This window comes from Eurytemora carolleeae, unplaced genomic scaffold (assembly GCF_000591075.1).
Source record: "Eurytemora carolleeae unplaced genomic scaffold, Eaff_2.0 scaffold36, whole genome shotgun sequence".
NCBI lineage: Eukaryota > Metazoa > Arthropoda > Copepoda > Calanoida > Temoridae > Eurytemora > Eurytemora carolleeae.
This window is the reverse complement of record NW_019396086.1, coordinates 485,126-497,239: the sequence shown is the minus strand read 5'-3', so window position 1 is coordinate 497,239 and position 12,114 is coordinate 485,126. Positions and strand designations below refer to the sequence as shown.

General features: G+C 33.3%; 1 protein-coding gene across 1 annotated transcript in view; it reads left to right on the top strand.

Moving 5' to 3' along the window:
* Nucleotides 1-822: 822 nt before the first annotated feature.
* Nucleotides 823-12,114, top strand: part of LOC111718297 (Down syndrome cell adhesion molecule-like protein 1) — a 51,668-nt gene continuing 40,376 nt past the window's right edge. Inside the window, exons 1-6 of the mRNA XM_023493844.1 lie at nucleotides 823-846; nucleotides 901-1,084; nucleotides 1,268-1,357; nucleotides 2,452-2,557; nucleotides 4,822-4,909; nucleotides 5,225-5,292. Of these exons, the coding sequence (XP_023349612.1) occupies nucleotides 823-846; nucleotides 901-1,084; nucleotides 1,268-1,357; nucleotides 2,452-2,557; nucleotides 4,822-4,909; nucleotides 5,225-5,292 (560 nt within the window). The remainder of the gene's footprint in view (nucleotides 847-900; nucleotides 1,085-1,267; nucleotides 1,358-2,451; nucleotides 2,558-4,821; nucleotides 4,910-5,224; nucleotides 5,293-12,114) is intronic.

Genomic DNA, 12,114 nt, shown 5'->3' with positions numbered 1-12,114 from the left:
TTAGATCCAGAATTAGGAATAAATTATAATATTTTGGAATAATTTGTAGATTTAGTCCTCCTTCCTACTTAGGAACATTTTACAAATCTTGATCGAACTTTGTCTTTTCTTATGTTCCTTAGTCCCTCCTTCCTCTTTACTCATCTTTGTTCCCCATCCCTCTTCTTCATGTCTCTTTTCTTCTGTTCCTTAGTCCCTCCTTCCTCTTTACTCATCTTTGTTCCCCATCCCTCTTCTTCATGTCTCTTTTCTTCTGTTCCTTAGTCCCTCCTTCCTCTTTACTCATCTTTGTTCCGCATCCCTCTTCTCTATGTCTCATTTCTTCTGTTTCTTTACTCATCTTTTGTTCCCTCTTCTTCATTATCTTTTTCCTAACAATTTATCTTCTCCACTATTTCTCGTACACTACTATTTCTGACCTTAAAGGGATCATTTTCACCTATTTTAAAGCAACACAGCAAGAAATTTAGTCCTTGCCACAAACTGAAATTTTCTAATCCCTACATCTTTGCAACCTGATTTGATTATTTGATTTAACAGAATTCATAGTTTGAAATATCTAAGGTTTACGACATTGGGTTGCAAATATATAGGGATGAGAAAATTAAGATTGCGCCAAAGACTAAACTACTTACCTTGATATTTTAAAGAAAGAAATAATTTTTAACCTATATTTAAAAGAATTTCTCCAGAAGAATCCAACCTCTCTCCGGATCTTTAACATGTAAATATCTAGGAGTATGTGAGGAGGCAGAGCTACCTGGGGTTCACCAGGAGAATCCATCCTCTCTCCGGTTCTTTAACATGTAAATATCTAGGAGTATGCGAGGAGGCAGAGCTACCAAGGTTTCTCCAGGAGAATCCAACCCCTCTCCGGTTCTTTAACATGTAAATATCTAGGAGTTTGTGAGGAGGCAGAGCTACCAAGGTTTCTCAAGGAGAATCCAACCTCTCTCCGGTTCTTTAACATGTAAATATCTAGGAGTTTGTGAGGAGGCAGAGCTACCAAGGTTTCTCAAGGAGAATCCAACCTCTCTCCGGTTCTCCAACACTAACGGAACCATCCTGCACTGCGAGATTTCAGGTTAAATAACCCACCTGCTAATATAGACTGTAAGCATAATTTCAAGTGACCATTTAATTAAAGAGGGCCGTGTTCGATTCACAACGGTACCTCTAAACTATTAGCTGATCAATAATATGGAAGATATAATAGTTCTTCTAGCTTGAAAAGTGTTTCTCACTATTTCCTCTATTTTTTCTGTAGAACCGCAGCAGCAGCATACTCACAAGAAGAGCAAGGATATTTCACATCTTCAACATGTATCTTCAGATCCCCTTGATGTAGTAGCGACATGTTCACATTGAGCACTTTTTAAAAGAGAATTCATATTAATCTCAATTATTCTTGATCAGACAGAGCTTTTGAGGGTGAATCGGACATTCCACTCTATGGAGAGTCCCCTAAATATTACAAAGCACCTTGATATAAGCTTGTCAATATATTCCATATCTGTTCCTCTCCAAACCTTGGCGAATGCGCTTTCTTTCCTTTCGGAGATCTAGTAAAGTTTTTCTTTAAACTTTACGGGTAAATTTTATGTTCAGATTAATATCATGAAAAATAATCGAATTAACAAAGTTCAGTAATAAAAACTAATGTATGAACAGTGTAAAAAATTAATTGATTTTAATTATTATATTTTACATGAAACCGACAATATTTGATTAAATCCATCCTCACCGATCCAAAAACCAAAACTATTTCTGGACTCGGGCCATACACCAATATATGCTGGATCCGTCCCAAATTAGCTTCAAATATACAGCTCAGGCTTTACAATTTGCCTCTCCTGTCCAGAGAATTTAGAATTATCATAGAAATAAAACAATTAACAGAAACTTAATGCATTAAACTTGTCATGTTCAACTCGTCTTTTCCAAATCTATATCTATATATATACTTTGCTTGTCTGTCTGTCCGTCTGTCTGATGGTATCCAATAAACGTCAAAACTGCTGAACCGATCGGGCCCAAATTTTTTGTGGGACCCATGACCCCAGGGAAGGTTTATGGATGCTCAAAATTACAAAAATTGGTGTCCAAAAGTTTTTGATTTTGTAAAAATTCGAAAATCCGCAAAAAAATGTATCAAGTTAACGAACTTGTTGTTTGTTATTGTTTTGTATTGTACAAAGAGATACCAAAATAGAAGATGGGCGCGAAGCGCACTAAACTATTATTTATAACTTCCCACGGTCCAAAAAAATTTCCCTCTAAACAACCTCTTGTTCTGACCACGACCTTTGTTCACAATCTTTCTAAATGTTTTTTTTATAATAAATAATATCCTTGAGCTTCTATAATATATCAAAGTAAAATATAATCTAACCCTATGTTATCCCTCATCCCTCATAATTGATTGATTGATTGATTGATTATTGGTTTTAGTGCCTGGAGCCGAGTACACTTGGTTTGAGAGAGATGTCCAGATTTACGAGGATAAAAAGCTACGAATTATGCTTAACAATGGTTCTCTTCTCTTCCCCCCATTCAGGTACATTTCTCTTCCCTTACTTCAAGATTAAATTAATTTCTCTCCCCTTCCCTAGGTTTAAATTTATATTTCTCCCTTCCCTAGGTTTAAATTTTTATTTCTCCTGTTCTTTTAGGAAAAAATTTATTTTTTCTCCTTCCTTTAGAATTTATTAATTTCTCTCCCCTTCCCTCAGGTTTGAATTATTTTTTCTCCTCTTACTTCAGGTTTAAATTCATTTCCCTCCATCCTATAGGGTTAAATTAATTTCTCTCCCCTTCCCTCAGGTTTCAATTAATTTTTCTTTCCTTTCTTCAGGTTTAATCTCATTTTTCTCCCCCTCCTTCAGGTTTAGTAAATTTTTCTCTCCTTCTTCAGGTTTAAAATAGTTTTTCTCCTTACTTCAGGTTTAAATTCATTCCTCTCCTCTTACTTCTGTTTAAAATAATGTTTCTCCCCTTCCTTCATATCTCTTCCCTTCCTTCATCCTTAAATTCTCAATTTGTCTCGCCCTTCAGGTTTGCATGGGGGTTTCGATTTATGTTTCTTTTAGTTTTATTTTCCATTTTAATTCTTTATCTTCTGATTTTGTTTTAAAGTTTGATTTTTTTTATAAGACTCATGCTGATGCTGGTGCCTCAGTTTTCAGTTATTATAATTTCCGTTTCAAATAGAAATATTTGTGATTTGAATTTTGTTATCTGAGATGTGCTCCCCCATAGTTGAGAGATATAAAGGTTGAAGGAATCCTTTCATCTCCGACTGCAGATGAAATCTAATGCTTGAAGATTTAAAAACAAATAATGTGAATACTATCTTGTCAATGCTAGAGTAATACAGAATATGAAATATTCTTCTTCTTCTTCTTCTTCTTCTTCTTCTTCTTCTTCTTCTTCTTCTTCTTCTTCTTCTTCTTCTTCTTCTTCTTCTTCTTCTTCTTCTCCTACTCCTTCTCCTTCTCCTACTCCTAACAATTTCTATATTTTAGTTCGTATGAGTATGATCCTCGAATCCATAGTTCTAAATATGAGTGCAGGGTTCGATACAACAAACTTGGATTGATATCCACCCCAGTTACCCTGTATCCAGGTATACCAAACCTATATCCACCCGACTTACCCTGTATCCCGTTATACTAGAACCTATATACACCCGAGTTACCCTGCATCCAGGTATACTAAACCTATATCTACCCCAGATCCAGGTATACTAAAATCTATATCCACCCCAGTTACTTTGTATCAAGGTATTCTAGAACATATATCCACCCCAGTTACCCTGTATCCAGGTAATGTAAGACCTACCTTATGATCTGATGAATATGATCTCTTTGCTTTTACAATAATTGCTAAATGTATTTATTTAAATCGCCTAAAATATACGAATTTCGTGAAAAGCTGAAATAATAAAGTAGTATCCTAATTCCTTTTTTAAGAAATTTATCCTATTTAATGCATTGATATTGGATTTATTTCTTCTTGAATTTTCTGATTTAATCTTGTTGATGGAGGATCTTAAACATATCTCAAGGTTCATAATTTCAGCACAGTGTCAACTCTCATCTCTTCCATGCAAACTATTTTAAACAAGTTCGATTAGAGCTGTAAGATCACGTGTTAGATCTTTTCTTAGAACATGATTCTACAGGAAAAGGAAAGGAAGAATGTAGGATGAACTAGAAAGGAGAAGGACGGACAGGAAAAGGAAAGGAAGAATGTAGGATGAACTATAAAGGAGAAGGAGGGACAGGAAAAGGAAAGGAAGAGAGGAGGATGAACTAGAAAGGAGAAGGAGAGACAGGAAAAGGAAAGAAAGAATGTAGGATGAAACTAAAAGGAGAAGGAGGGACAGGAAAAGGAAAGGAAGAATGTAGAATGAACTAAAAGGAGAATGAGGGGAAAAGGAAAATAAATAGAAGAAAATCAGAAGTAAGGAGAAAATAAGGAAAAATGTAGGAAAGAACTAAAGAGGATAAGGATGTTTTAAAGAATGTAGGATGAAGTGTTTCTTCTTCAAACAAGCATAAACGATAAAATTAAACATACTAGACATAAATCAAATTTTCTCAAATATGTTTTGTCGATAAATATTTCCTTTATTGGATATTTCAGCAGAGAAACCGAATTGGTAAAAAAATTCTCTGAAATTATTTAAAAAGTAAAAATAGAACTGAAAAGAGTTCATCAAGAGAGAAAAGATTAACTTCTTAAAACTTGATGATTTGTCATTACTCCTTGATTGCTCCAACCCTGGAGATATAAAACTATCTTGAGGCATGTGTTTAGTTGGTACCTGGAGAGGGACGGAGAGTTGAGAAGGTTGGTTCCTAGCTCCAGGATACAAATTCATCTAGAGACACTCACTATTTTACAGGTAACCATTATTTGATTTAAATTAAATTGAAAGGTATATTTTAACTCTTCATTTAAGGGCGCATTTTTGACTCAGTTTTGACGTTTAGCGGAAAAGTGATAAAAACCAGACAAGCAATATATTGTACAGAGAGTTTAGTTCTTATATTTTAGATAAATCCTGAAGATACGGGGATATACACTTGTCATGTTAATATATTGTAAAGAGAGTTATGTTTAGTTCTTATATTTTAGATAAATCCTGAAGATACCGGGATATACACTTGTCATGTTAACATATTGTAATTGTAAAGAGAGTTTAGTTCTTATATTTTAGATAAATCCTGAAGATACCGGGATATACACTTGTCATGTTACAAACTCTATACTCCAGGACTCAGCAAGGTATACAGTAGGATCCAGAAGAATGTAGAGTAAAAAGACGACAGTTAGACTTAAGATATGTTCTTAAACAGCCAAATCAACATAAAGCACAGCACTTTTCCAGCTACTGTTAAAATTATTTGATCTATAACAACATCAAATACAGATAAAAATGCGTTAATGTCGTCTTTATAGTCCTCAGTTTTTATAAATCTAACTGAATCTGAAAAACAAATTTTATCAAAAGACGAGGTTTCATCTATATTTGTCATTGATCATAATGGATGAATATCATTAGTTATATATTCTTCATATTCTACATATACTTATATCTATCGGTACCGACTAGGAATTCATTAATTATTCTTCAAAAATATTCTTCTGATGATTATAGAGATTCATTTTATTTGGTACTACTAGTTCATATCTTGTATGTTCCTTTCTGTTAAGTCAATTATAAAAATTTATTTTATTTAATTCTAAATTTTGTTAGTTTTTCCGGCTCCCCCCGGTTCTAGTCTAGGTCTAGGATAAGGTTTGTAGGTTCAAGTCTAGGTCTAGAATAAGGATTGTAGGTTCAAGTCTAGGTCTAGCCCCCCCCTCATAGACCAAATCCGTTTTTTCTTGTCAACGTAATTTTATGGACGTTAGCAAATTTTGTTGTAAAAATCTTAATTTTCCATTCAAAAATTGCGTGCAAAAGAGAAAAAGATTTCAATGGCACCGTTGTGAATCGTTGATGTAATTTTTAAATAAAAGAGTTTTTATGTTGCTTGGTTCGTTCCAAGTGAGAGTACTTAAGTAAAACTTTCTGGGGGATTGTGTTTTCGGTTTGATCTTCAATTGAATTTGATAGAAATAAAATTCTATTTTGATATTTTATAGTTTTGATAAAATGTTGATTTTTTTGTTTCAGTAATAGAAGAGGGAGTAGAGGTGAGGGTAAAGGATGTTTATGTTTATGCTGGGAACAGCGCCATACTCAGGTAGTGTACAGTTGTACATGTTATGTACATTACACACAGTTTATATTGTAAACACAATGTACCAAGTGTTGTGTATATTTAATAAAGTGAATGCTGTACACTGAGTATTTAACAAAGTGTGCAATGTACACTGAGTATTTAACAAAGTGTACAATGTACAGTGAGCATTTACCAAAGTGAACACTGTACAGTGAGTATTTAACAAAGTGAACAATGTACAGTGAGTATTTAATAAAGTGAACAATGTACAGTGAGTATTTAACAAAGTGAACAATGTACAGTGAGTATTTAATAAAGTGAACAATGTACTGTGAGTATTTAACAAAGTGTACACTGTACAGTGAGTTTTTAACAAAGTGAACAATGTGCAGTTTATATTTAACAAACTGTACACTTTATTGTACAAAGTGTAGAGTGTACTTTGAATATTGTAAAAAGTGTAAAATGTAAAGTATACAATGTACAGCATACAATACACATGTAGAGTATGTTTTATGCACTTTATATTTTTCAAAGTTTACACTGTTTATTGTAAATTTTAAAAAGTATACTGTACACTGTATTGTATATTATACAAAGAGTACAGTGTAAGGTGTATAGTGTAAGTATACAGTGTATAGTGTACAGTGTACAGTATACAGTGTATACTGTACAGTATAAGGAACCTTGTAAAGTTCATCTTAAAGTTACAAGGTACATTTTTTTGTACAAATTATGTTATTTTTTCTTCATTCGTTCATTTAAACTTTTGTTAACTTTAAACTTTATTTTTCTTTTCTATTTTTATTCTTTATTCTTATTTTATTAAAATCCCTCCGCTTTCATAAACTTTTCAATTTGTAAAATAAAGGTTCTACACATGGTTACGAATTTTATATTAGTTTTAAAAACAAAACTAATAAAAAGTTATTTTTATTTTATACAACACATAAAGTTCTGAAACAGGATATCTATTCTATTGGAAATTATTAGAGTTACAAATTATATTTCCACATTTATACATTTGATTATTCAAATGCATTTTGCTTCTCATCTTGATTTTTAAAATTGTCAAACGCTTTTAAGAAGTCCAACGTGTAAGTTAAATGTCATTCAGATTGTTTCTCTTTTAGCTTTTCCCGCCATAATCAAAAATGTAACTAAAAATCAGAAAAATATCTTATTCACCAACCTATAGATCGCTTAAATGGATTAAACTATTTTTTTGCTCTTTTGTTTGACAAAAAACTTGAAAAAGATCTGAATCGCAACTTTAAAAAGAATTGAAGGCTCTTTGTGGCAAAGGCTTGCCATAAACTCTGAATTTCTTATCCCTATATCTTTTATACCCCAATGTTGTAGACCTCAAATTTTTCAAACTATAAATTCTGTTAGATCAAAAAATCTTAGTTTGAAATATCAAAGGTTTAGACCATCAGGCTGCAAAGATATAGGGATTATAAAATTTGAGTTTGTGACGAATACTTAACTCTTTTTGCCTTACCTAGATGTGATATACCGTATCATACTACCTCCTTCATCCATCTACTCCACTGGAAGGATGGAACAGGACGAAGGTTGGGACAAGCTCCGGGAGAAGTTGGGAGAAGGACGGATGAGGGAGGATTACCAAAAGCTGTGCGAAGGTTGGGAGAAGTGTTTGGTGAAACGGGAAAATACTCCGTACTTACTTCTGGAGAACTGATTATTCATCATTCCTCTAGCTATGACGAGTACACGCAGTTTAAGTGTACTGCTCTAGATACACTCACAGGTGTGAAGTTATCATTGTACTGTATATTTGATTTGGTTAATATAGTTATTTTGGGTTTGAGAATGAGGTTTATATCTAAATCAAGGATTCTAGTTCGTGATGTTAATCTTACATACAATTTACACTAGTTTTACATTAAATAAGGGTTTGAAGGTTTATGTATAGGTCTAGGATAAGGTTGTAGATTTAAATCTAGGTCTAGGATAAGGTTTGTAGGATCAAGTCTAGGTCTAGGATAAGGTTTGTAGATTTAAGTATACGTATAAGATAAGGTTTGTAGGTTCAAGGCTAGGTCTAGGATAAGGTTTGTAGGTTTAAGTCTAGGTCTAGGATAAGGTTTGTAGAATCAAGTCTAGGTCTAGGATAAGGTTTGTAGATTTAAGTCTACGTATAAGATAAGGTTTGTAGGTTCAAGTCTAGGTCTAGGATAAGGTTTGTAGATTTAAATCTACGTATAAGATAAGGGTTGTAGGTTCAAGTCTAGGTCTAGGATAAGGTTTTTAGGTTCAAGTCTAGGTCTAGGATAAGGTTTGTAGATTTAAATCTACGTATAAGATAAGGTTTTTAGGTTCTAGTCTAGGTCTAGGATAAGGTTTGTAGGTTCAAGTCTAGGTCTAGAATAAGGATTGTAGGTTCAAGTCTAGGTCTAGGATAAGGTTTGTAGGTTCAAGTCTAGGTCTAGGATAAGGTCTGTAGGTTTAATTCTAGGTCTAGGATAAGGATTGTAGGTTCAAATCTAGGTATAAGGAAAAGGTTTGTAGGATCAAGTCTAGGTCTAGGATAAGGTTTGTAGATTTAAGTCTACGTATAAGATAAGGTTTGTAGGTTCAAGTCTAGGTCTAGGATAAGGTTTGTAGGTTCAAGTCTAGGTCTAGGATAAGGTTTGTAGGTCCAAGTCTAGGTCTAGGATAAGGTTTGTAGGTCCAAGTCTAGGTCTAGGATAAGGTTTGTAGGATCAAGTCTAGGCATAGGATAAGGTTTGTAGGATCAAGTCTAGGTCTAGGATAAGGTTTGTAGGATCAAGTCTAGGCATAAGGAAAAGGTTTGCAGGTTAAATTCTAGACCTAGGATAAGGTTTGTAGGTTTAATTCTAGGCATAGGATAAGGTTTATGCGACAAATCTAGGTCTAAGATAAGGTTTATAGATCGAATTTAGGTCTATGATAAGGTTTATAAAATCAAGTCTAGGTTTAGGATAAGGTTAGTAAGATAAGTTTAGGTTTAGCAGAGGGTTTGTAAGATAACATCTGGGTCTAGGATAAGATTATTAAGATCAAGTCTAGGTCTAGAATAAGAAGTTTAATACTACCAACCTGTTAATAATATAATGAAATGTTTAGGAAAGGTTTATGAGAGCAATGTTGGACGTGTTTTTGTAACAGGTTGGGTATACAGTTATATTTTATATCTTTATTCTACACATTTCAATTCCTTGTCTTTCTTCCTTCCTCTTCCTTTATCCTCCTCCATTATCCTCCTCCATTATCACTCACCAGTGTGCATCCAATACCCTACATCACATCTCTTCACAAAACCTTTTTAGAACTTCTCTTTACCCTCAACACATCAAATTAAAATATGTTTAATGTGAAATTGAAATCTTACAGGGTTTAAAGGGGTTTTTATTGGGTTGGAAATATATTTTTTTAAAATGGATTTTCAAGGCACGTTTTAAAATGTACAGAAACTTCCAGCTTTTTCTTTCCGGCGGGGCAGAAAACTGCCGAAATCAACACCACCGTTTCTCATTTATCCTATGATGGAACCCTTTTTAATTGTCAAACTCAGTACTCTTAAACAACAGCTTAGTAAATCATGAAGCAACTTCTGTTTCCTTAATATTTATTCTGAACAATATCCTTTATACCTTCAGCTCTCCTTCCGCCATTAACATCCTTCAGCTAACCACTAGCTCTGTACTTCGCAAATATTTCGAATAATTAAATAATTTTATTTCTGTTTGAATTATTTAATTCCCTGGATTCTGAACCTGACACAAAATTTATAATTTAAACAAAATTATGAACTTTTAATTTCTCAAATTCGGATGAATTGCTGAGATATTAGGATGATGTCATACGTACCAAATACTAATGAAAGGATTCTTGTTAAAATACAAAACAACCATATTTTATTTTAAAAAATGAAGAAAAAGAACATTGAATAACTAAACCAAATTAAACAAGTGAAAATTTAATTTAGGTGATTAATTAAATAAAACACAACATGGACACCAAAGAACAAAACACAATGAAACTTTAATTTTGCAATCGGCAAAAAAGACAAAAATATAAAATATTTTAAAAAAATCTAATTATTTTCATAGATCTAATGCTTTATAATATTCCAGATTCTCCTGGTACAGAGGAGACCAGCCTAACGTTTCCTGAGAAGAATTCTAGCAAGCTTATCCTGGTACCTGGAGAACATCTTAGGAATTATATTCTCAACCTTTTAATCATCTTATGAATGTTTAGAATTAGAACTTCAAGAAAGGTTTTGTTCAGAGCATTTTTAATCTATTCTTTAATATTCAAAAAGCATATATTAAATTAAATGTTGAATGCGTTTTTCAGGAACTGAGTTTTTGCCACAAACTCTGATTTTTAATTCCTATATCTTTGCAACGCAAGGTAGTAGACCTCTAATATTTCATACTATGAATTCTGTTGGATGAAATAGTCTAAGTTTGAAATATCAAAAGCTTTTATCTTCAGGTTGCAAAAATACAGGGATTAGAAAAGTTTAGTTTGTGACAAAAACTCAATTTCTTTGGAAAAAGTTTGTGAAAACCCTTGCTGATGAATATTGTTGGCTCTAGGGTTGCATGTGTAGGAAGGGGAGTTCCTGCACCGGAAACTATGTAAGTAAAAAACAAGGTTGTATTTTAAGGTTGGTTACTTTTGATGCGTTCCAAGGTACAGATAATGTCGTCTCCTTAGCATAGATAGATAGGACAGCACTGATTATAGAGGCGAGGTTGACGTCATAAGAGGATTCTATCTATCAAGGCTAAGGAGACGAAATTTTCCGTATATTGTAGTGCATCGAGAGTAACCAACCTTATTACAGAACCTTGGTAAGAACAGTCTAAAACACAGTAAAAGTGGCACAAATGGGAACACACGATTATACATCATTAGAATGCACAACATGTTCTGAACAGAAACACATGATGGGATAAAAACATTACGATTGGTAACGTAAAATGAATTCACAGTTAAAGAAAAAAGAAATACACAGTATAATGTCAAAACAAAAACACAGTGGCGAAAATAGGAGTAAATGTACAGCAAAGAAAACACACAAAAGAAAGCAAGAAAACGCGTCTTTCAAAGAGGTAGTCGTTGCAAAAACTTGAAAACTAGTGTTAGAAACTCTTCTGTTATGAAACCATGTGTAAAAAGCGTGCTGAATCCTATTAAATATTTGAGAACTAAAGAAAACCACTCAAAGCATGTTCTTCACTAATTTGAAGGTTCAGCTTCTAGTTCTGCAATACAAATAATTAGAAATAATTAAACAGAAGAAAAACATGAAACTGTACACTGGTTTCTTCATTCCTTGCCATCAAACAATTTCTTCAAGAAACAGATTTTGCTCCGTATTTCATAGATGTAAAATAGAAAGAAAGAAAGAATGGGGGGGGGGATAGAAAAGAGAAAGAGGAAAAGGAAAGGGAGAATATAGGGGTAACAAACAAAGAGAAGGGGGAATGGGAAATTAAAGGAAGAATGTAGAAAAAATAAACTATAGAAAGGAGAATAAGGAAGGAAAATCAAAGGAAAAATATTAAAGGGAACTAAAATAAGATTCAGAGAAATAAATAAAGGAAGAATGTAGGATGAACTAGAAATGAGAAGGAGGGACAGGAAAAGGAAAGAAAGAATGTAGGAGGAACTAGAACTGAGAAGGAGGGGCAGGAAAAGGAAAGGTAGAATATAGAAGGAACTAGAAAGGAGAAGGAGAGACAGGAAAAGAAAAGGACGAATGTAGGATGAACTAGAAAGGAGAAGGACGGACAGGAAAAGGAAAGGAAGAATGTAGGATGAACTAGAAAGGAGAAGGAGGGACAGGAAAAGGAAAGGAAGAATGTAGGATGAA